We start from the raw sequence: 24250 nt of genomic DNA on the forward strand, positions 1-24250 counted from the left end.
CTCACTGCCTTCTTCTCTTTCCTTTTCGGCCCCTCAATTTCTCACCCCATCCATCAAACACCACAAACTTAGAGACAACATTCTTTACCCTTTTTCTTCTTCTCTCTCTCTCTTTCTTTACTTCAATCTGTGTTAAGGGTAGCCCATCTAGTAATTTGGGAAGCCCATCAATTCCATTTAATGCCCGTAGTACTCGAGAGAGGTCTACATACCTACGACTCTTGCCAATTTAGATGTAAGATGTCTTCACCGCCAATAAGTTCTAATCACACTCACGTATGCTCATATTAGTTATATGGTGTTACACACAACTTCTCTCTTTTCAAACATGTTTTTTGAGGTTGAAGAAAGGTTCGTTGAACCAATTAGTGAAAGAAAGCGTGCGTAAAGAATGATTTGAGAACGAAAATGTGGCATTATTGTCTTTAAAACAGACAAAATTATTGAACCAACCGCAATTATCCTGTCTATATTCTCCCTTGGGCCTAATGGGCTTTCTTAAAAACAAGACTTTAGGCCCAAAATGGCCCAGCTGGCTTACCTAGTTTAAGTCGTATTTAAGTTACTCAATTATAAGTTTTATAAAAAACCAAAAAAAATTAACCAATAAGGCATAAAATTTGAGCTAAATAATAATTATTATTATTTGAAGATAATAATAACCGTAACTTCACACCTAATTTTCACAGATAATTAGTTGAAGTTAATTAATATTTTTTTTTTAAAAAAAGTGTAGAAGTCGAGGCATTTTGTAACAATATTCCTTTTTTATTCAACTTATATTTTCCCACGTGGCATTTCCACCTTTTTCTTTACGAATAAATTATTATAAAATAAATTCATTTTGGAATCAGAATATATATTTAACGCCTTTACAACATGCAAAAAGATACCTTACTTCATTTTCCAGCCTCTTTGATACTTTTTCGATATAAATTTGATTTCTTTTAATACGGGTGGTTTGAAACAGGTTGGTCTAACGATCAAGAATACTCGTGTCTATAACTTAGTACTCAGTGCATGGATCAGGGGTTCCATGGAGTTTAGTAGACTAATGGGGCGACATGCCCTCCCAACCTATTGGCAATCCAACTACAAGTGTATGTGAGGTCTAATCATTGTTAGAGTTCGTTTGTTCAATGTAATATAACTAAGACAAGCTATTAACATTCAATCAATGTAATCACGTTTCTAATCACATGTTTGACATATATAACGAGTTACAACTTGTTTAGAAGCTTCAATGTGTGACTAACTTCTGTTATTTAACTCATTTCTTGCGAAAAAAATATCCCTAAATTGGCTATTTCTTTTCAATTTCTTCAAATTAAACATATATTCAATAGATTTTAAGATCAATATGGATCAAAATCGATAAAAGAAAAGGTCAAATAGGAGTCGAACAACACAAACCAGAGCACACCCCTTGACCACACACAACTATGCGTCTCTACCTCACAAAACCAACAGAATTCCAGATCTTTTCTAAACTTTCATTTGGATTTTTGAGCTCTATTCTTCTCTTGTAGTGGTTATCTCATCTCTTCACAATTCTTAATACAAACAAAAGTTATTGAAATAAATTTGAATCACTATTATGCATTATACACGATGATATAGTCCCAACATTCTTAAACACGTACCATATCTTATATTTTCATCTCGATTTGAATAACAAATATTGCTATCGATATTTAATAATCGAGCTTGATCACTATATATAATCAATATTAATATCAAAACTTAATCTTAATTTTGATATAGATTATTGTTATCGATACCAATCATCAATCATAAGATTGATTTAAATCTTTAATAGCTACTCGAAAACTAGGATGAGAGGTTAGTTGTCTACCACTAAATTTATCGACACTTATAATGATTGATGAACTATTTAATAATGTTTCAACATTAACAAACAACCCATACTCATTTAAATAATTATAGTCTTCTCCCTCTTCTCCAAATCAAAATTGAATTCAAATCGTACAAATTTAAAAACAGGAATTGTTAGATGAACTCAACTCTCAACAATGGTATGATATTGTCCACTTTGAGCATAAGTTCCTTAGGCTTCCCGAAAAGCCTTATACCAATGGAAAAAGTATTAATTGATCGTAAACTCATGATCATTTCCTAAATTAGCAGACGTGAGACTTTGATCGACAGTGATTATCAATTATTAAAAAAAAAAATCATTAGAAGCAAAACAAGTCATGCATTTCATCTTTATGCGCATGAAATCCACACCAGAGAGGAGAAGGTTGGGAGAGTTTTTCTCGTGCCCTTTTTATTTATTTATTTTTAATTTATAATAAAATAAAAACCCCACAACAAAAGCTTTATCCAACTACTCCCTTACCATTTTTATTATTTATTTATAAGTTTAATATTTAATTACATAATTTTAATTATTTATTTATTTATTTATTGAGAGTATGAAAATTGTTCTTAGTTAAGCTGGCATGAGCATTAATTAGGTATTAATTAGGTATTAATTAACAACCACACAATAAATAGAGAGGCGATTTGTTTTCCACTCAAAAGCAACCAGAAAATATTGAAAAATAACTGGTCAAACCGTATAAAGTGGGATTCTTTTATTTCAAACCTGTTTGTTCTATAATTCGCCGTAGAAATTCATCACCCTTCTTCTTCCAATTCATCCTTCATCATTAATGCCTCACAACCCAGATGCTTTTTCATGGAGGAGAATCAATCGCCTTCAATCCAACATACTCCGATTTGTAAGCTTTCGATTCATCTATTTCTTTCTTCCCAACTCCACAACTTGAACCTTCTGGGTTCTTCTCACTTTATTATACCCATTTCAATGTCTATTGCAAAATGAGGAATGCCGGCCCGTTTTGTTCTTGAGTTTTGGGTATTGGATTTGTTTTAGTGGGTTCCTGAGAAATTCTTGATTAGATGCGAACTGGGGTTCCGTCGATCTTCGTAATCCTCGAAACTTGATTCGAAGCTTATGAATCAAACCTCCTCTGTTTCAATGTTCCGGTATTGAATTTGTAGCTTGTTTTGAGAATTGCTATGGCGGATTGGTGTTTTTTCTGATTCTCTGAATTCTACGGACTTGTTTTCAGCAATGTCGGAGAAACGCATGCTAGCGACTAGGTTATTTTTGTACTTGATAACAGTTTCTGTGTTTCTTCTAATCCTTTCTTCTGTGTTCACCCTTCAATCCAACTACAATTCCTTCTTCCCCACTTCAGTGCTCAAGCTCATTGTTGTTAATAATCATACTTCAAATCACATAAAACCCAATGTAGAGATTGAACCAATTGTACCAATGGAACGTCCTCCACGAGCTGTACCACCTCCACCAGAGGAACCCGAAGAAGCCATTAGAGCTAGGGATGATGATTGGCCACTTCCTAACAACAGCAAGGATGAAGATTCTGTAGAAACTCACACAGATTTAGCCTGTGATCCTGCAAAGGCTCGTTTGAGAGTATACATGTATGATCTTCCACCTTTATTTCACTTTGGATTATTGGGATGGAAGGGAGAGAAGGGTCAAATTTGGCCTGATGTCTCTAATAGAACTCAAATCCCATCATACCCTGGTGGGCTGAATCTTCAGCACAGTATGGAATACTGGCTTACACTTGATCTTTTATCTTCGAATGTCCCAAATATTAAACATACTTGCACAGCAGTTAGGGTGAAGCGTCCAAGTCAAGCAGATGTGATTTTTGTGCCCTTTTTCTCATCCTTGAGTTACAATCAACATTCTAAGTTGCATGGGAGGGATAAGATTAATGTGAACAAGATATTACAGCATAAGTTGATGCATTTTTTGTTTGGGCGGAAGGAGTGGAGGCGAGTGGGTGGAAGGGATCATCTCATAATTGCTCACCATCCGAATAGCATGTTGGATTCGAGAAAGAAACTCCACTCGGCCATGTTTGTGCTTGCAGATTTTGGAAGGTACCCAGCTGCAGTTGCAAATATTGAAAAGGATATCATTGCCCCTTACAGACATGTGGTGAAGACGGTTCCACCTAACAATTCTCCCACATTTGATGAGCGTCCAACTTTGGTGTATTTTCAAGGAGCTATATACAGGAAGGATGTAAGTCTTTCTGTCACATCCAAAAACTTACTGATGTGTCTTATTTTTTTGGCGTTCAAGCTACTTTATGCCTAAATTATGATATGTGTTGCTGTTTCATGTCATTGCCTAAATCCCTTTGTTGGTTGATGGGAAATGCATAGGATACAATTTGTAGATGATCGACTCGTAAATAATCTCATTTTGCTATTACAAAGTGTTCGAACTGATGGAGAAGGCATGTTGTAGAACTTCCTTTTTGGTCGATGTATAAACTTGATATGTATAAAATGGTTAGAGCAAGGCCATGAACTATCCATTTGCCCTGTGTATTTATTCAACCAACCTATGATCGATCCATTTATTCCTTAAACTTACTATCAATCAACCATGTCTTAGGTTCTCAGTGCGAGAGATCTTGGAACGTGCCCTATGTACGCATACAAATAGGGTCACTATTCGCCTACTACTAAGTTAAGTATAGGTGGAGAGTGGATTCTAAATTATATCAGTCGGGTAGGCTGAACTGGGGTTCTGGAAAAATCTCGTCGAATTCATCTTTGCAAGAGACATGGATGAAAATCCTTCTTGATAAGGCCTAGTTGGCTGATATAATGGAATGATCACTCCTGTTATATCCTTTGTTAGAGAAAATTATGTAAAGAACTTCATTGTTTCATAGTTCATGTACCAATAAACATCAAATTGCATTTGCTCTGCTTTTTAGTGACCATGTGTTCTTAGAATTATTTGGTAAGGTTTGAAGTTGATTAAAGTTGTTCTAATTTTATGTTTGAATTCATTTTCAGGGAGGGGTAGTTCGCCAAGAACTATATTACCTTCTGAAAGATGAGGAAGACGTTCATTTTACTTTTGGAAGTGTTAAGGCGAATGGGATCAACAAGGCAGGCCAAGGAATGGCCTCATCGAAGTTCTGCCTCAACATTGCAGGAGATACCCCATCATCAAATCGACTTTTTGATTCTATTGCAAGTCATTGTGTACCTGTTATTATCAGCGATGATATTGAGCTGCCTTATGAAGATGTCCTGGACTACACCGAATTTTGTGTCTTCGTTCGAGCAGTCGATTCTATAAGGGAGGGTTATCTACTGAAACTTCTTCGTGGAATTAAACGAGAAAAGTGGACAGAGATGTGGATGAGAATAATAGAAATTGTGCATGAATTTGAATATCAGTATCCTTCTCAGACTGGTGATGCTGTCGATATGATTTGGCAAGCAGTGTCACGTAAGGTGTCGAAGATAAAATTTAATCGGGATAAGAAGAACAGGTACCGTAGATCTCAACTTTTCCTAAAGAGCAATTGATATTGAATTCAATATATAAATAGGAAGTTTTGTAGTCACTGAGATCTATCATTCACTCTCCATATTGCTGTGTTAATGATAATGAAACTCTTTAACTCAAAACAGAGTAGTTTTGAGATTTTAGGCTGTCTAGAAATCTTTACTCGTCTATTCGTTCACCTTTTTAGTTCATTGCAGCCTTGGACCGTATCATCTTCAAACTTGTCCTCAGTTTTTGACAGCATGCATTAGCAGCAGAGGTTTTTCTTTTAAAAACACCAGAAGAAGTTACCAAATTGTTAAAGCTGAAGAAATGAAACCAATATTCATGCATAGAACTTGACTAATAGTTGTTAAATCATATGAAATCGTCAACAGACAAGATAAATACAACCAAACTGTTGCTGAATAGATACCTGTTGCATGGGGCGCCACCTATTGTATGTATGACAGTAGAAGCCCTTTTTCTTTCTTTGTTTTACATCCAAATAAAGCTGTTTGTTTTGTTAGAGCTTGAGTTTGTACCCAAAATAGATGCAATCTTCCAATCTATAAGTAACCTACGAACAATCTTTGATGAACTGTCTGGGACTTCATCTTTTCATCAACAGGGCTTCCCACCACTCTATTTTTCTTGGAAAACAAACGAACATGAAACCTTTTTGTATCTTCTTCATTTCTTCTCATCTTAACATTTGTTGTGAATGGGATCAGATCCTCTTCGAATCCTTCTTTTATTCAATCGTGTAGGATCGAAACCCATCGAAGGTGCAGGTGCGAAAGCCAGTGTTCCCCGCCAATCATCCTTCACAAGCTTGAAGCTGTTGAAAATAGGTATGTTTAGTTTGTCCCATCTGAGTGCTAGAACAATGTTTGTCAGCCCATTGGTTCCTTGTGACTGAAGAGCCAAAATCCCAATACATAGAAGTAGCTTGGCCACCCTATGAATCAAAACCCCCATTTATAGTTGAAGCCAGAAGAGGGATGAAAGTATCTGTATTCAGTGAGGAGGGGATGAGGAGGAGGAGAAGGATGTGTCTGTGATATATGCAGAGCCAAAGTTTATGAAGGCTCGTTGTTGTAAGAAGCCAAGAGTTCCATCCTTTTATGGGATAGGATGACCAAAAAGCAAAAGACATACTTGGGGCCCAGAACATGTAGGGAAATCTTAAGATTCATCTTATCATAAGCCTGCAAAAGAAGCAACATGAAGCTGTTTTAGAACTTTGACAGGTTTGAATTTAAAAGGGAAAAGAAGGGAATACAGATCTTTCTTACTATTCCAATTCTGGGAAGGCGCTTTTTTACCATACCAAGACTGGCCTTAGTTAGCTGTCGTTCCATGTCACCCGACAATAAATGCCAAACTGAATTATCAAGTTTCAGAACATTATTATAACACATGATAAATGCTTTTACGGTTCAATCTATGTAGTAAACATTCATATAATCATGTGAGAATAATAGGACACTAAGCCAAGCCCCTTTACCCTTTGTAAAATATCTCTTTTGGGACTGCAAGAGTGAGATCCAGACTGAATAGATGAACACAGAGCAATAAAGCAAATAAAAAACCAGAGAGCTTCAAGTAGAGAGAAAAAAGCAAGCATATTTTTCCTGCAATAAAATTTGGTCTTGAGAATCAGTCTTTTATGCTTTTATCAGTGGTCTCTTCTCTTTTGTTTGCCACAACCCTCAAGACTGAGACCTAACTCCTTTAGTTTTGCCCTTTTAGAACCTATGAGGACCGACCATCTTTGAACCACCATCCCTCCACAAGCTTAGCTTACGTATTCCTTCAGCTTCCACACTCTACTTTGCTTGCTTAAAACTGCCTCAGAATAGGGTCCTTTAATTAAAGATCATCCAAGTTTGCTAAAGTGCACCCCACTACATATTAGCATTATAACTAGGAAAAGCCTGCTCTTTTATCATATTGAATATATTTAAATGGTCTCTCATACAACAAGATTACCCTTACAACTAAGATAGAATAAAAGATTACTTGGCCATCTATTATAAAGTCACAAAGATTCTAATGAAATGGGCATTCCGACTTGAGTAATCATACATTATAGTTATACAGGAGACCATTTGGAATAAAACAACTCAATTCTGTGGAGTAGCCATCAGTGATTCATTGATATCCAGAATTATATACAGACACAAACTCAGATATTGAAGATGACAGAATGCAAGAGGCACCAGGTTTAAATGAGAACGAAGAAGAAGCTTAGAGAGAGCTCTAAGCGGCATATAGTAAGAATGACACAGTTTACTGATTTTTTAGGGAAAAAAACCAAGGTGAAATACAGTGGAATAAATTTAGCTTGAAGTTAATATATATATAATTCCTCTCTGCACTCACTGCATGAAGCAACATCATTATTGGAGTGGCTCTTGATGAGGAGTAACTACAGGCCCTGGTGCGAGGGTAAACTGAAGGCTCTGACCTTGTGCTGCCTGCAGCATAAATGCAACTTCAGTTGCTGCAAGTGCTGCAGCTTCCTGTACGAGAAGTAAAATATCATACAATAATCAATTCACATTTTTCAGAAACGTTTCAATCACGAAAATACAGAAGAATACTTAAATTTATGCAATTGGGAAGCATAGAATCGTATTTTTGAGACATACCTGTCTTTGTCTTCGACGCTGTAGTATGCTGATGGCCCATGCCATAATGTAGCAAGGAAGAAGAAACCCAGCAGCTCGGAGTAATAAAAGCTGTCAATGTACATGAAAGTTAACAATGACCAGTACATAACATAATAATCTTGAAGGGAAAAAAATGAATGTCTTACTTACCGAGAAGAAAGTGTAAGCATCATCTTCTCCATCACCATTTGTAAGGTATAGAGCGTGCCTCAACAGTAAAAGAGCCAATAACTGTAAAGTAGCAACAGTGATAATCAACATTATGGTGTGAAAACAGTGTCAAATGTGGAGAATTTGTTCGAGGGTAAGAGTCATCAGTCTCACAATCAGAGCAGCCGAACGGCAAAATGCTGTTCCATTTGCGCTCGCATCTGCATATTCATCATATTCTGCCTCAAGAAAGTGGCGTTCTGCTGCTGCCATTGCCAAAAGCCGTGGATCATGCAAATCTAAAGCAGTTTCAGAAACTGCCCAACCTTCACTGCAAAACACATTTGAGGTACAGAAAATCAGCGTTTAAATTCAAGAAGCAAAAACTGTGTGTTAAACTAGGTGAACCAAAACTTACCTGATATCAATGGTGGCATCTTCCATGCGAGGCGGTGGTGTGGGCAAGGTATAACCAGGCTGATAATTCTGAAAGCATGTGAATTATAAAATATCAACATATTGATCTGACCTTCAAAGAAAAAAAATCACAGTACTACGAGAAAAACTTGAGAATCAAAAGTGATTTAATCTTAACAGTAAACGCTCTTCCCTTGAGTAAATGAGGGTGAACTTTTTTTCTATTCAAACGAGTTGGCTTAACCATCATTAATGTCTCCCGACGCATTCTACGACAAGTTTTTATTGTGAAAAAATGTCAGAGATTACAAAATCATAATAATATCTCCTAATGTATTAAGAAACAACAACCCAACCACCATCTGCATCGTTTTTCATGAGCCTGTCATGTTCACTAGTTAATACCAACCCCACACCAAATTCAAAGATAGAGCCATTCGTTGCTCATCCAATAAAAAGATCATTTCTTTAAATCAACTTTTTGATGTGACTGGTTGAAACTAATCAGCCAGAAGAATCCCCCTTCAAATTGATGACAACAATAGGTATTCTTAGAGATTTTCTAATGGTGATGGTACAATTTACCTGATGACAGATTTCACAAGTTATATCGCCCTTTTCATTGCACCATCGCTGGACACATTTCCTGTGAGCATACTGGAATAGAAAAATGAATAGAATCAGAAGAGCATCTAAAACAGAACAAGTTATATCAGTAATAATGATAATAAAAATCAAATTTCTCCAAGGCGTCGTGGCACCAAGCTTGACCAAACAACAGACAGAACAAACGCAACTCAAAGGTGTGGCTCGAAACGTTGAGAACTACCGCAACCATTAAAACTGGTTTCTTTCCATTACTACTCTCAACTGAGAACTTGTAATACATTGCCACGGCTTTACGTTATCCCATGATTTTGACTAAAGCCAACTAATGCGAAAATACAGAGAAAAGTTATGAATCAAAATGAATTCTCATTTTATCATGCTCTCTCTTCCCACAATTCAAGACAGGTAAAACTCAAAATGGTGCTCAGAACCAATAAAGACAATCATAATTAACTTCTCTCCATGCCCCTATAAGTCAAACGAGCAAAGCCAACCACCTAAGGATTCATAACTTCATAATGAGTATGGCCATAAATCTACGAGACACCGACATATGCTACATTAGCAAAACATACTGTTCTTTGGTGCCTATAGACTAGAAAGCCACTTTCATTGAACTACAAGGACCATTGCAATCGAAGTTAATAAACAGTACCTTCAAGCTGCCACTGCAAGCACAAGGAATCTCCAAATTCTTAATACTATCCTCTTCTTGACATATTCGACATTCAACTGTCTGAATAAGGGGGTCTTCTTCAGACCCTTCATGTTCATCCACATCTTCAACAGCAATAGCACAGACAGATGGCTCTGCATTTTGAGAAGATGAAGATTCCAAAGAAGATCCTGGAGCAGTAGTTCCTTGCAGCGACTGCAAACTTTCAGGTGTAATGAGACGGTCCACACACAAAACCATGTGATCACCCATTCTTGTGCAAAAACGAAAGCCTCCTGCTTTGACAAATCGCAAAGATCGCCCTTATTTCACGTCTCAAATAGAAAAAAACAAATCACAGGAGTTTGAAAATGAAATGATTCTCTAAAACAAATAAACTGAAGGAAATTTCACCATTAACTCCATAACAATAGATTGAATTCGGATACAAGAACTAGAATACATACCTTTAAACGTCTCTCTTGTGTTCGATTTCCCTCAATTCTGCAAAACCCTGGCTACAAAAAAGAACAGCAAGAAAATTTCAAACTCCAAGTAATTGCATCATAGAAGGCAAGCCACATTCTTAAAATCAAGTCCTCCCACCACAAACAAAATATTACATTTTCTGATCAACAACTTTTTGAACTAGATTTTCAAATACTAATATATTCCCCAACCAAAAACAAAAGGTAGAAATCCTTGCTTCAAAAACAATCCAACTACAAATCAGCACCTTTCTGCTGCAAGATGATCGCAGCTAAAATGTGAGTAGAAAAAGTAGAAAGAGATCCCAGAACTTTCGCTCACTCCACCATACAAAAAACATCATAATGAAAGGGGAAAAAAGACACAAAAGTTCAAACTTACAATTTTCAACTCTAATTCACCGAACCCCCAAAAGAAAAACAACACCACCAACAAAAAATCCCCCCCAATTGACCAAATTATTGAAGAAAAACACACTCGACAACATGCAATTCCACAGAAAGCCCTAAAACACGATGATCATCCAAATCCACAAAACTAAAATGCAAAATCATGAATAAAACAACAATGGAAGTCGAATAAGAAGATCTAAATGAAAAAATGCCTTGAAAACACGATTCAAAATTACACAGGATGGATAAAATTTCGCGTCTTATCCCCAACCCAAAGGCCTGTGCTCGGAGACGCTACCCGGCTGTTTACTAGGCTTGTGAAGAGCGAACTTTTGCGTTTGTCAGTCTCGGGCCGGACTCGGTCTTCTCCTTTATTGTAATTTAAGAAAATTTTCAAGTTCGAGGCTCGAATACTCCGAAGCTAAACTCCGAGGCTCGAATACTCCGAAGCTAAACTCCGAGGCTAGGTTCGGTAACGTTCGTCCAAAGTTAACGTTGGGTCAGTTGGGTAAAAGGGAGTCCCTCAGTTAATAGTGACTGACGGCAGAGAATCAACGTTATTGGTACAGATTTTTCTAGATACCCCGGGCCCACATTCCTATGGTCCCAAAATATTAATTATTAAATAAATTTGATTAATTAATAATAAACAATCATTATAAATTCCTTAATTTTTGTTATGTGAATTACTTTGCTTGTTTACCACTAAAAATAATAAATATCTTCCTTTTTTTTTCTTTTTTAAATTAATATTATTTTTAAATTTATTTTAGAATATTAATTGAGTTAGATATATTTTAGATAAATTATGATTCCATTATTTAAAAAAGAAACTATATATTTATATTTAAAATTTTTTGAAATAAATATTAAAAATAAAAAAAATTTAATAAAAAGAATATTATCTTCAAAATCAAAGAATTTATTTTAAAAAGGAAAATGATGTGAAAAATAAAAATAAATTGTATTAATTATTTAAATGGAGGGGTTGGGGAAATGGAGTAGGTTTATTCAAAAAAAGAAAAAATGGGGAGCTTCCATTTGATTCATCTATTGAGTTTGACATGTTGTGGGTAGCATAGTGTAGCAGGTCTTGTGCCTACCAAGCAACCAATTCTGCTTTGTCTATGCTTCAATTAATGTCCCAACCCATTTGGTTCAATTTTAATCTTTCCTTACTAAATGTATGCTATCTTCATTTAGAACGACGGAAAAAAAGTATAAAAAGAAGATCGTTGTTATACAACGTTATTTTCAATAGAATAAAGAAAATTTGGAAACGTGTGACTCAAACTAAACAAATTCATCATCCAATTACACAAAAAACAATCCTAGTCTCACTCGTTCATGTCGTCATCGTCTCATGTCATTTCGGGGCTAAGGTCTCTCAATGCAACGTCACATCCCTTCCTCTCATACCCATCCCTATTAACATGACTCACTCGTTCATGTTATCGAGAAAGGGCCCACGTATCGTTCATAACACTGGAACATCCCGAACATCCATCCATATGGGCTTTATCGAGGCATTGGACCTTTCCATGTCCATGTCATATTATTTAGAGACTTTGTACCGGATAACGGGTGTATGATCCATCCTCCGACACATGGGTTGAGGCGCAAGACTGGCAGACTCGTGTCGCCCGGTATTGTCCTTGAAAAACTCATGTCAAAAGAAGTCGTTTGAGTCATTCATCACAGAACGCTCACTCTCACTGTGACACACTTGTGCCACATGGTGAAGAGCTAACACCATGCATCCCCCTAAGGTACATTTTGAGACATTTTTAATTTTTCTCAGGTAAACGTCATTTTGGTGACAATCATATGGTATTGTGGAGCGTCCGTCTTAAGTCTTATTGAATCTAAATTTGGTGTGCATTCATATTTCATATGGATGACCTTGACTTTAGAATCGCATACGCAAATTATCTTAAGAACCCCAACTTTTGAGGTTAAGGCACACGACCCTTCTTGGCCCTTTGACAAATCTATTTGTAACACTCTTGTCTACTCGTTGCCCCTATCTTACTTATGTCTCATTTCCTCTTCAGTGTACACATTATATGGTGTGTTGGATGACGTACCATCCTCCTCGATCGCGTCATGGCATTCTTTTATATTGGCTCTCACGTGGCCGAATGAGCGTCTCTTGAGGGTCGCCACTTTACTTGTCTCGATTTGAGAGTCACAACCTACTCTTTTCATAGTATAGTTGTGACACAGGGCATCCCACCTAGAAGAGGAATTAAGGGGCTCATTGCGCACCATATGGTGGGAGGTTATGGTCCCGTAGATTATAGTAGAATAGTACCTAGTAAACTTAAGTATAGTATCTTTAGGGCATTGGATGTGTAAGGTATGGTCTTGCATGGCCCTAGGGTATGCTTTTGGTGCATAGTTCATTAATAGCCCTAGGTTTACTTGAAATTTATGGCATACCCATGCCTTAAGGTAAGATTGAGCCTTTTCTTAAATACTTGGAATATCATGTAAGGAGATCTTAATGATGGTATGATCAAAGGTATGTAATTCTTAGTCCTAGATAATAGGGGCAATGTAGTAATTTTCTACTTAAACCATGGTTCAATTCCCAAACGCGGTCCAATTGTCATGAAAAATTATGAACTCCTAGAAGTCACGATTTAAGATCATGTATAAAGTTTCAAGTCATTTGGAGGCCATTAAAGTTGTAAACCGTAGGTAACATTTTGCAGGGGCATTATGGTCATTTGACCCATTTACTTGGTTTAGCTACTTAACCTTGTCTAACGACCTATATCTCATAATATTCTTAGCATTAAATTTTCATGGCAACGGAGTTCATTTAGTAGGTTGCTTTAACGTTACTTGAATCTCCTGCAAATCGCTCGGTTTAAGACCTTAACTCACAGTTCCTAGCTTAATTCCTTCACGATCCTTTAGTTCTCACTTAACTTAAGATTTATCTTGAAATCTAAACGATTATTACAAGTATTTCTTAAGAAAAAGACAAGATTTGCTATGTACTCTTGTTTGATGTTTGGGGCCTCATTTTTCGAGCTTTTGATACTTGATTTACTCCAAATTTCTTTGACATCTTCCTTACAAAGTTTAGTTTTTGGAACCTTTAAGAATTTCATAAGTACTAGTCCAAAAAGAGTTCAATTTGACAAAAATCTGAAGGGATGTCTGGTTTGCGATGATGTTGTCATTTCAATTGAACTGTCCATGTCATCGTCTTCTTCCTCTAAAAGAGGAAGAAGACATGCGTGCCATAACACTGTCGTCTTGAAACATCGTTCCCCAACCCAATCTAGGGCGTCGCTCCCCTTGATCCCTTCATGAATCTTGAAGATAGAATATCAAGGAAGAGCCAGAGGGTGATATCTTACATTTTGGTACACTATGGCATGAGATATGGCTACTAAAAGTCGACCAAAAGCTCTCTTTTTCGTCAGAATAAACTTAGAACCGTGTTCTAATAGTTAGGGTGTTTGAGACACTTTCAGACTGAACTTTCTTGACCAAAATTTTCCCTTTCACTTTTCTCATGCTCAAGAAATAGGTTTGGGATGACAAATTTGAGTAGTTAAAGCCCATTTTGAAGTTCCCTTCTCAATCTTTAATTTACCCAAAAACGCAAAATTTGACCTTATTGGGCAGCTCGATCCGGACAAGTGAGTCTTAACTCCATAAAAAAATACTCTACTCAATCTCTTAAAACTAATAGAATGCTCAATTTTGAATAAAATGTACTAGAAACAAGGATTCAAGTTTTACCCCCAAAACTTACTCGAAAGTATAGGAATTGGTTTATGATTAATAATAAGTAAATTGTATTAGAGAATAAGTGATACTTGTATAATACCTAATTATATAGGTAAAATGAACTTTTTACCATTGCGAACAACTTAAAATTACATGATCCTTCTTCAAAGATCACGTACTCAAAATTAAAAACTTTCAAAGTCATGAATCCGAAGTATTGGAATCAATATTCATGCACGAAGAAAACTTTTTCAAAACCCTTTGTTCCTCCTTCGTCCTCCTACAATAGATATTATTAGATGGCATAGTTCAATGTGATTTGGTATCAAAACTACGAGCATTCATGGTTCATTCCGTTCTCCGTAGGTTTAAATTATTAAAAACAAAATTAACTTTTTAAATATTGGGGGTTATTAATATTTGAACCATTTGTGTTTAAATATTAATTAAAATGTCTTTTTAACATATATTTTGTTGAACATAATGGATAATTATTATGCATCTTTCATTGACTATGCTTAAAATTGAAATCCCACCTTAAAAAGTAAGATTAATGTAGCCCAAATTGTTCCCTTGAAGCTTATGTGAATGTGACTTACCATATTTTCTTTATCCTAAAATAATCATAATATCTTCATCAACCTTTATATATATATATATATCTAGGACCACAAAAAGAAAAATGAATAAAGAAAGAAAAGGAAACTATGAAGTACACAACTCCGAGCATCGACTTTGGCTACTGATACAGGTACCATGCTGTCAACTATTGGTCGTAGGGACTAGATTCGCTTGATGCTTAAATTATCTCAATTTTCAATTAACTATCATAAAAGTCTCCTTAACTATGATAGTAATTCACAAGAGTCATATTTAAAATATAGATCATAAATATATAAGTGGTAGACAATGATCTTTATTAATATGAGACATTTGATGAAAACAAAAAATCAAACCAACGAGAATGGCACACACATTGGAAATGGGTTTCACCCGAAACATCGAAACAATTCTCACCCATGTCTTGTGTGAATGAAGTCGGCACAAGATAGTGTAGGAAAATCTGTGGTTAGATTGAATCCTTCGCAATGTCTAACTATGGAAAAGCACCTACTTCTAACAAAAGCGTGCATCCGTTTTTAGTAGAACGGGTTATCGTGAACAATATGACATGACACGATTGTAAACGGGTTATCGTGATGTGGGTCATTAGTGGTTGTGTCATGATCAGGTGGGGTCTTGGTGGATACAAAAGAAATTTGCCCATCTTTTTGTGTTTAATTGAGTAGCATTCCTGTGTTTAGCTTTTTCATTGAATTTCATCCTCAATTATTGTCCACCTGCACACATCAAATCCAAATCTGCACCTAAATATCATCCTTTCTTTAGTTTTCACAGGTAGGGGCTGCATCAATTCCCTATTTTGATATCAAAATGAGATACTCATGAATTGGGATCCAAGGGTGGACAAAAGTTTGGGTACTTTTGATTTTAGTTGAACTTATGAGATTTGCTTTCTATTAGTTGTTCATTAAGTGCCATTTTCGTTGACCACTTTCAATGGTGAGATTCCACATCGATTAGAGAGAAGAACGAGTGTCAGCGAGGACGTTGGGCCTCGAAGGGGTGGATACCGAGCGGTGTGTCAGCGAGGACACTGAGTACCGAAAAGGGGTGGACTCCGAGCGATGTGCCAATGAGAACGTTAGGGTCCAAAGGGGGTAGATTGTGAGATCTCACCTCGATTAGAGAGAAGAACAAGTATCAGCGAAGACGCTGGGCCCCGAAGGGGGGTGGATTGTGAGATCTCATATCGATTGAAGAGGGGAACGGAGCATTTTTTATAAAGATGTGGAAACCTCTCCCTCGTTTTAAAAACCTTAAGAGAAAGCCCAAAAGGGAGAGTCCAAAAAGGACAATATCTGCTAGTGGTGGACTTGGGTCATTACAAATGTTATCAGAGCTAGACACTAGGCGATGTGCCAGCAAGAAGGTTGAGCTCCAAAAGGGGTGGACACAAGGAGGTGTGCCAGTAAGGACGCTAGGCCCCGAAAGAATGTGGATTGTGAGATCCTACATCGATTGGGGAGGAGAACAAAACACCATTTATAAGGGTATGGAAACCTCTCCCTAGAAGACGCGTTTTAAAAACTTTGAAGAAAAATTGAAAACGAAAAGCCTATAAAAGACAATATTTGGTTACCGTGGGGTTGAGCTGTTAGAGGTGTATACCAATCTTTTGCTGAAATATGTACTCAACTTCCATATACCAATGATCACTCACATATCCGCATCAAACACTGGAGATCATATCTTTTCAAGGCACTAAGATATGTCTGTAGAAGGCAAACATGACAGAGAAGTTTCTATGATTATGCTGTTTTCTTTACTGTAAACACACTGTCATAGCGTCTCTATTTCCCCCCCAATCAGCTCCTTTCATATGATTTCTTCTTGTTTACTCCCATCATCAATTACATTCCAACACAAAGTGCTCCAATTTTCTATTCCCAGAGTTCAGGATGTTCTCTAAATTGCCTTGTTACTGTTTATTGATTCAAACCAGCTACATGATTGTCACTCTAAACTTAACTAAATGGTGATGCATTATGATACTGCTAGAATTCAGATTGAAATGCTGCCACATACCCCACTTTAACCCCATTTTAGTGCTACTTTCATACTGAAATTTGTAAGTTTTAAATTGATTGTGGTGGAAATTGGGTATGTAGCACTCAACCAGTACATCCACTTTCTCCACTCACCACAAATCCCTCGAAGTTATATTCAAAATGGTTTGAGGTTCTTATGAAAGAGACCCATAAGCTAAAAAATCTTCCATTTTTGTAAACAGAACACAAAAACTATGTTCTAAAGCTGCTTAAAAGTCAGCATTTTCAGTGTATCTTTTGAAATATTTAAACTAATCCCGAGGATAAGGATGAATGATCCAAGCAACGAGGACAAATCCATTAGCAGATCTTAGAATAAACTAAGACATTCGCACTAAACTCATCAAAGTGGCCATTCATTTAAACATCAGTTGGAAGATAGATAGCAAGTTTGATCAAAATATTGTAAATAAGCTAAGAAGAACACATATATTTGGTACTCATTTTTCACCTAATCTTATAAATCTCTTTACCCTCTTCTTTCCTAAGCCTTTTCAACAACTTAATAGAGTGATGAAGAAGCTCAAACTCTCCTTCCACAACCTTTCATATTCATATACATATATGATAGATAGATACATACATAAGTAAAAACCAATCAACAATCAACAATCAGCAATCAGCACAGCCTCTAAATTGTGGCCTTGGCGTGTGACGATTGTTGGCTCCAGATCCAGGATAGTCATTGAGTTCCACAGCCATTCTTCCATGGTTCTCTTCTTTCTTTGTTGCACTCACCTGCATAACACAAATGAACAATGTTATGAAGTTAAGTTGAAAGCTAAGATTTTGAAGGGACATAGAGAATTGGGTTGATGGGTAACGTAAAATACCATGTGGGTATCGCTTGAAACGTGAAGAAATTGATCAGATCCATGCAGGAGGCTGACACTTCCTACAGAAACAGAACAAAAGCAATTAGTTGATGATAATAAGAAAGAAAGAAGACAATAGTGAGATGATTTGTGAGGCTTACTTGAAGTTGGGACAGCATTGGAACAGAGAAGGTTAGAAACTCCCAAGAACACAACAAGTAAACAGAGGAAATTAGTGGTAGCCATTGGAGAAGCAGCTGCTCTCTGCTCTCTGCTCTCAAAGGCGATGGCTTGATGGGTGGTTTAGGAAGAGGGGACTCAATTTATACTTGGGTACACGTTATGAGTACTCCAAATGAGGTGGTGGGGTGTAATGTGTTGTGAGATTGCTACACGAAGAAGTCAAAAGAAAGTGATATGAAGAAGAACAGATTGTGTTTGGAGAATGAAAGGTGAAATGTTGGGAAGTGGAGGGAAAGGGGAAATTATGATGAATTTAAAAGTCAATAGGGTGAGAAAAGCTGGAAGACAGTGTGGGAAAGTGGAGGATGACAGAAGAATGTGTGAGGAGAGGAAAGTGATGGTGTTGCACTAATTTATAAGGTCAATGGGTTAGTGGGGATATAATTATAATCATTTGGGTGTGAGCTGGGAATGTTTCAGCCAATGTTTGTGTCTTTTATTATATGGGGAGAGGGGTTTGGGGAGCTGCAATATCTTACAAGTTTCACTAGGTGCCACATGAACAGGCTAGTGGGTTTTCACCCAAATTTGCACCAAACTATGTGGTACTAGTTTTCCCATTACATGTGGGTATTCATGCATGTGAACGTCGGTGTAACAGTCCAACCCCACCGCTAGTACAGCTTTGGCCCGTTACGTATTGCTGTCAGTTTCACGATTTTCTATACCTTTATTATAAATGATTTGTTTTCCTCTCCAAACGATGTGAGACCTCACGGCTGAGGAGAAAGAAGAGAAGACTATTAAGTACTTGGTAAGGGAGAATTGAGCAGTGGTGTATGTTTAAATTAGCCCAAATTCGACATGATCAAGTGAAGTTGTGAATAGCAATAATCTCAAACTTTTTATTTGTAGAATGTTATTAATTATTAGTTTGTTGTTGTTGCTCAAACTCGATCTATGTTTAGGGCTATGTGTCGTCTATTCATAGTTTGAAGGTAAGTTTTACGGCTTGTACACGTGGGTTGCATCAATGAGTTATTACGAGAATAAATGAAGTTTTTGAAAAAATAGGAGGAAGATCTCGGGAAGGATAAGAGTCATAAGGCTAAAAAGATAATGTCAACCTTATTGAGCTCGTGTTTCCATTTGCTTTATTAGAAAAACTAGCTGGACTTATCCTACCTGATTATTGAGTCAAATATGCTCGTTTTACACGGATGTATAGATTTGATCACTGATATTTGGTCTAAATCCAGCTAAAAAGTTTTCGAATAATGTGCCTAATTTGTAAAAAAAAAAAAAACAAATCAAAACGTGTGGATAAATATTTTGTGTTTCACTTATTATTATTATTTATAAAAATTAAAAAAAAAAATTGTTTCACATTTTTTAAAGAAAAAAGTGTAATGCGATTTCCCCGTCTTTTCCGCCTCCCCGACTGAATTTAAAAATAGAAAAGAAAAATAATAAAGTGAGAATTGACTTTGGAGAGTCATAATTTAATTAAATTACTAAAGTAAATTCTTCTTTTTATGTTGACTTTATATTGTATTATATTATATCATATTTTATGGTAAATTTAGGTGCTTCTTTCTTAGAATGAGACTTCATTATTCACTAAAAACCTACCTTACTTTATAATATATAATTATGGACACTTGCTTATATTATAATTATATGTATATATATAAAGGGGTTTATTTTAATTCTAAAACATAGGATTTTACTTTATTTTCAACAAAAAAGATTAAATAAATACAACATAAAAAGTAAATTAGTGCCTTTAAAATAATATAAAATATTAGAGGTGTACGTAGGTTAAGTTTGATTGGATTCAAAAGTCCTTTCAACAAACTCGAAATTTGGGCTTGTTGTTGACCTATTTCAATTGTTCGCACATCTTGGACTCGGCCACCGAGACTTGCAACGTCGCATCTCGTCTTGTTATCTCGATCCCCATCAATAAGGTCCATATGTCTTGACGCCGTCCTGAGTCTCGGGATGTCGTCGGCCATCACAACTCGTTCGGTCATGTCATCGAGAACGGACCCGCGTGTCGCTCATCTCGTCGGGACTTCCCGAACATCCATCCATCCGGATTCTATCGATACATTTCCCTCCCGTGCCCATGTCGTGTCATTTATGGATACCGTGTCGGATAGCAGGTGTATGTAGCAACCTCCAACACACAAGCTGTGGCACAATACCAGCACACCCATGTCGCCCAGTACTATCCTTGAAAAATCCATTTCAAAGAAGGTCATCTGAGACACTCGTCTTGGTACGCTCGCCCACACTGTGACACCATATGTGTCATAAGGTAGCTCACTTAGGCCACAACGCTCAGGAGTGATGGAGAGCTAACGTCATGGAATAAAGTTTACAACCCAACCCAACCTAACTCTCTTTTTTTTTTTTATTGTTGTAATGGGTTTGATGGTCAAGTAGTTCATTAATAATAATAATAAAAGAAATAGTAAGCAATTTAGTTGAAGGAGTATCAAACCAATTGACTCGATAATTGGGCTTTATGGATCAGATCTTTCTCAACAGTCCGAAGCCCATTATATATCAAATTTAGGCCCAAATTCAGGCCCACCTGGATCAACAAGATTTCTTATTAAAATGCCAATTAACCTTGCATGCAAAGTAATTAACAATTACATTACAATTAAATTGAATTAAAAATTAATATACGTAAAATAAGAAGAAAAAAAAAAAAAAAACATTGACCCATATTTTTTCTCAATACAAAAATAATTTAAAATTGAGAAGTCAAAATTTGACATCACAAAATTCTTCTTTTTCTTAAAAGAAGGAATTTATTTGGAAAAATTCATTCACTTTTCCTCCAATTGAAGTTTTTTTTTTAGTTAAAAAAAAAAAGAACATTTAGATATTGATTAAAAAAAATACTTTATGGAAATGCATGCATTCAAACATTCTGAGTCAACGTCATAGGTTGACTTCAAAAACCTTGTCTAGGTATATGTTGACTTTTAGAGTAAGGCAGTCGAACATTTATATCTTTATCTATAGGTGGACGAGTTAAGATCAATTACATTATTCGTTAGTGATATTTATTTAACTTTAGAGTTTGAAGCTCTCTAGAAACCTGTCCGGAGTAATATGAAAAATTCTTGCTTGAATGAAGAATGGAGAGAGATTTTTCTCCGTTAACTAAATGAGACTGGATAATAAGGAGATTATATTCTCATGCTACATCCATACCCTAATTACTTTTTGTTCATAAATATGAATATCTACGTGGCACAGAAAAAAATTTGTAAATATAAATATATAAAAGGATTTTTTTTTAGCAAGCTCAAAAAATAAAATATAAATTAAAAAAAAAGGGACAATTAAACCATGAAAATCCAACCAAATAACAAAGGTCCACGTGGAAGGCGGCAGCCAAACTAGTAGGGCATCGCATCGGGTGCACCAACTTTTGGTACACCCCAGAATCAGAAAATGGAAGAAAATCTTTTGTGTCCACATAAACTTATGGCTCACAATCAAATACACTCGCTGACGTGGCACCCACCTCTTTTAACGGATTCATCGTCAAACTTCCCCCTCTTAACACTCCCAAAAATCCCTTCTTTCCTTCAACTTCCAACTCTTCTTCTGCTTCTTCTTCTTCTTCTTCTTCTTCTTATTCCTCCTCCTCAAACCAATCATGTTCGATTCTTCCAAGGACCCTTCCTTTACGCTTTTCGGCCGCAAAATCCCACTTTCCGACGACGGAGAGCCTCCGCCGATCCATTCCCACGCCCACGACTCCCCTTCTGACAAAGATGCGCCACCCGGAAAGGTACAGGGTTGCCCTACACACACAGGACGCCGTAAACTTCCATGGCTCTTCTCTTATATTTTAATCCAACTCCTACCCACTTCACCAAATGGGTATACAAATTTTGGGTCGTTCTTACTTTTTCACTTCCGTTTCTGCTTCCTCTGTGCTTCTCAAAAAAACCCTCTTTTTTTCTTCCTCTGCTTTAACTTTTTGGCTGTTCATGAATCCTTTGAGTCTTTCGTTTTTCATTCTATTATGTTTTTCTTTGCTTATACTGTTAGGAACTGATCATTTCCTTTTGGGGAAAATTGAACTTTTTGGCCTATGCTGAATTCTTCTCTTCCTCTGTTTTTTTCTCAATCAGTTTTCCAATCATTGACAGAAAAAAGTTACTAATTTACTCGAAAGGGAAAAAGGGTTTTTCTCAAATGTTAACCTTTGTTCTATCTCAATTGGGATTTCAACGATGAACCAAACAGTAACTGGATTGGCTTAATTTCTTCATTTTTTATGGATCATAAAATTTTGTCTCTGTTTCTCGATTTCAGGAATCAACGGTAGATGATGATGATGAGAAAACTGTTGATGATTCAGATGATTCGATAAATCTAGACGCAGGGGAGGAAGTTAGCGTGAATCCCAAAACGCCGTCTATTGATGAAGAAGAAGCTGCGAACCCCATTAATGGAAAACCAGAAAGTGAAAACTCCAATTCAGAGAAAACCCTGAAGAAGCCTGATAAATTGCTTCCATGTCCTCGATGCAAGAGTATGGAGACCAAGTTCTGTTACTACAATAATTATAATGTCAATCAACCTCGCCATTTTTGTAAAGCTTGTCAAAGATACTGGACCGCCGGCGGCACCATGAGGAACGTGCCGGTCGGAGCTGGTCGCCGTAAGAGTAAAAACTCTGCTTCGTATTACCGTCACATCACAATCTCTGAGGCTCTTGATGCTGCTCGAATCGAGCCTCCAAATGGAACCGACAAACCAAAATTCATCTGCAACAATGGGAGAGTCCTGAGTTTCAATATGGAGTCACAGAATTCTGAACCCATGGTGGGCTCTGTTTTGAACCTTGCGGAAAACAGAGTTTTGAGTAATGGGGTGAAAAAGTTTGAAGAAAAAGGGTCTGAAGTGTGTGATAAAAGCTCGAATTTGTCATCTATGGCAGTTCAAAGTTCATCAGAATCTCATACACAGAAAATCAATGGCTTCCCATCTCAAATTTCATGTCTTTCTGGTGTCCCATGGCCTTTTGTTTGGAATTCATCCGTTCCTCCACCAGCCTTTTGCCCACCAGGATTTCCCTCCTTAACGTTTGTTCCAGCAGCTGCGTGGAACTGTGGAGCTCCAGGACCATGGAACACGACATGGTTTTCCCCACAAGCTTCCTCTGCAGAGAAATCTCTCTGTTCTGACACGAAAGCTTCTTCAACACTGGGAAAGCATCAAAGAGACAACGAAATGGCCAAAGAAGAATGGATTTCAAGTAAAGAGGAGGGTTTAAAGCAGAGAAATGGATATGTTTTGACCCCAAAAACATTAAGGATTGATGACCCAAGTGAGGCAGCAAAAAGTTCCATATGGGCAACACTTGGTATAAAGAATGAATCGATCACCGGAGGAAAAAATCTGTTCAAAACCTTCCAACCCAAGGGCCATGAGAAGACTCATACTGCTGAAACCTCCTCAGTCTTACAGGCTAACCCGGCAGCCTTGTCGAGATCACTCGTCTTCCACGAGAGCTCTTGAGCGTCGTCGTCGTCCTCATCGACCTTGATTCAGAGCGAGTTAGAATTGGCTAACCTTAGCTGTGATGAGCCAATCTAGTATTAAGGAATGCAGTTTATATTACATTATTTGCCTGATTTACATAGCCACGCTGATTGCTGAGCTTGTTGTTATTCACGTTGTAATGTAAATATAGATATGTAAAATACTGACATAGATTGCAGAAGCAAAAGAAGAATTTGTTGTTTATGTTTGTTGCTGTTATTGGCTTAAAAAAAGTTAATCTTTTTTTCTGTGTTTGGGTGCATTTTTATGAGTTGATCATAACCTTAGACAGCCACACTTGTCACTGCAGAGAGTATCTTCCTAAAAGCTAAAAAATTTAATGTGAAAAAGGCTCAAAAAGCAACTATAAGCAACAAAAGGCGATTCTAGTGTGTGGCTTTATGTAGCTCCAAACCTCCAAAAGTTCTTATCCCAACAGCTGTAACAGGATAAGCTTCAAAAAGCAGCAGCTGCAGACAGTTTAAGCTTTTCTTT

The 24250-nt window shown here is 36.8% G+C and overlaps 4 protein-coding genes across 7 annotated transcripts; 2 read left to right on the forward strand and 2 right to left on the reverse strand.

Annotated features, from left to right (window-relative positions):
- The first annotated feature begins 2555 nt into the window (after window positions 1-2555).
- Window positions 2556-5593, forward strand: LOC111452381 (probable arabinosyltransferase ARAD1). Of its 2 annotated transcripts, XM_023093070.1 has the most exons (3): window positions 2556-2747; window positions 2903-4093; window positions 4882-5593. In XM_023093070.1, the coding sequence occupies exons 2-3, from the start codon at window positions 3104-3106 to the stop codon at window positions 5401-5403; spliced, it is 1512 nt and encodes a 503-aa protein (XP_022948838.1). In that variant the 5' UTR covers window positions 2556-2747; window positions 2903-3103; the 3' UTR covers window positions 5404-5593. The 2 variants fall into 2 exon arrangements, with proteins under 2 accessions (XP_022948838.1, XP_022948837.1); XM_023093069.1 differs by having other exon boundaries at window positions 2556-4093.
- A 1848-nt stretch (window positions 5594-7441) lies between these two features.
- Window positions 7442-11114, reverse strand: LOC111452382. Of its 3 annotated transcripts, none has more exons than XM_023093073.1 (9): window positions 10989-11114; window positions 10339-10389; window positions 9872-10167; window positions 9193-9264; window positions 8609-8676; window positions 8365-8521; window positions 8191-8271; window positions 8020-8109; window positions 7442-7890 (listed from the first exon to the last, which is right to left on the reverse strand). In XM_023093073.1, exons 3-9 carry the CDS (start codon window positions 10142-10144, stop codon window positions 7768-7770), a joined length of 864 nt encoding a protein of 287 aa, XP_022948841.1. In that variant the 5' UTR covers window positions 10145-10167; window positions 10339-10389; window positions 10989-11114; the 3' UTR covers window positions 7442-7767. The 3 variants fall into 3 exon arrangements, with proteins under 3 accessions (XP_022948841.1, XP_022948840.1, XP_022948839.1); XM_023093072.1 differs by having other exon boundaries at window positions 10339-10385; window positions 10965-11114; XM_023093071.1 differs by having other exon boundaries at window positions 10965-11114.
- A 6395-nt stretch (window positions 11115-17509) lies between these two features.
- On the reverse strand, window positions 17510-18429 carry LOC111452592. The gene is made up of 3 exons (XM_023093391.1): window positions 18151-18429; window positions 18008-18069; window positions 17510-17912 (listed from the first exon to the last, which is right to left on the reverse strand). The coding sequence occupies exons 1-3, from the start codon at window positions 18233-18235 to the stop codon at window positions 17787-17789; spliced, it is 273 nt and encodes a 90-aa protein (XP_022949159.1). The 5' UTR covers window positions 18236-18429; the 3' UTR covers window positions 17510-17786.
- Window positions 18430-21745: 3316 nt separating this feature from the next.
- LOC111452058 (cyclic dof factor 1-like) lies at window positions 21746-23967 on the forward strand. The gene is made up of 2 exons (XM_023092589.1): window positions 21746-21992; window positions 22523-23967. The coding sequence occupies exons 1-2, from the start codon at window positions 21858-21860 to the stop codon at window positions 23729-23731; spliced, it is 1344 nt and encodes a 447-aa protein (XP_022948357.1). The 5' UTR covers window positions 21746-21857; the 3' UTR covers window positions 23732-23967.
- The last annotated feature ends 283 nt before the right edge of the window (window positions 23968-24250 follow it).

This window comes from Cucurbita moschata, unplaced genomic scaffold (genome assembly GCF_002738365.1).
Source record: "Cucurbita moschata cultivar Rifu unplaced genomic scaffold, Cmos_1.0 Cmo_Scf00014, whole genome shotgun sequence".
Classification (NCBI taxonomy): Eukaryota; Viridiplantae; Streptophyta; class Magnoliopsida; order Cucurbitales; family Cucurbitaceae; genus Cucurbita; species Cucurbita moschata.

Coding starts and splice junctions, on each gene's coding strand:
- LOC111452382 (XM_023093073.1), bottom strand. CDS start 10,144: ATGGGTGATCACATGGTTTTGTGTGTGGACCGTCTCATTACACCTGAA. Junction 8,677..9,192: donor CTTGTGAAATCTGTCATCAG/GTAAATTGTACC, acceptor ACATGCTTTCAG/AATTATCAGCCTGGTTATAC. Junction 8,522..8,608: donor GATGCCACCATTGATATCAG/GTAAGTTTTGGT, acceptor TGTGTTTTGCAG/TGAAGGTTGGGCAGTTTCTG.
- LOC111452381 (XM_023093069.1), top strand. CDS start 3,104: ATGTCGGAGAAACGCATGCTAGCGACTAGGTTATTTTTGTACTTGATA. Junction 4,094..4,881: donor GAGCTATATACAGGAAGGAT/GTAAGTCTTTCT, acceptor ATTCATTTTCAG/GGAGGGGTAGTTCGCCAAGA.
- LOC111452592 (XM_023093391.1), bottom strand. CDS start 18,235: ATGGCTACCACTAATTTCCTCTGTTTACTTGTTGTGTTCTTGGGAGTT. Junction 18,070..18,150: donor CAATGCTGTCCCAACTTCAA/GTAAGCCTCACA, acceptor CTGTTTCTGTAG/GAAGTGTCAGCCTCCTGCAT. Junction 17,913..18,007: donor TTTCAAGCGATACCCACATG/GTATTTTACGTT, acceptor TGTGTTATGCAG/GTGAGTGCAACAAAGAAAGA.
- LOC111452058 (XM_023092589.1), top strand. CDS start 21,858: ATGTTCGATTCTTCCAAGGACCCTTCCTTTACGCTTTTCGGCCGCAAA. Junction 21,993..22,522: donor AAGATGCGCCACCCGGAAAG/GTACAGGGTTGC, acceptor TCTCGATTTCAG/GAATCAACGGTAGATGATGA.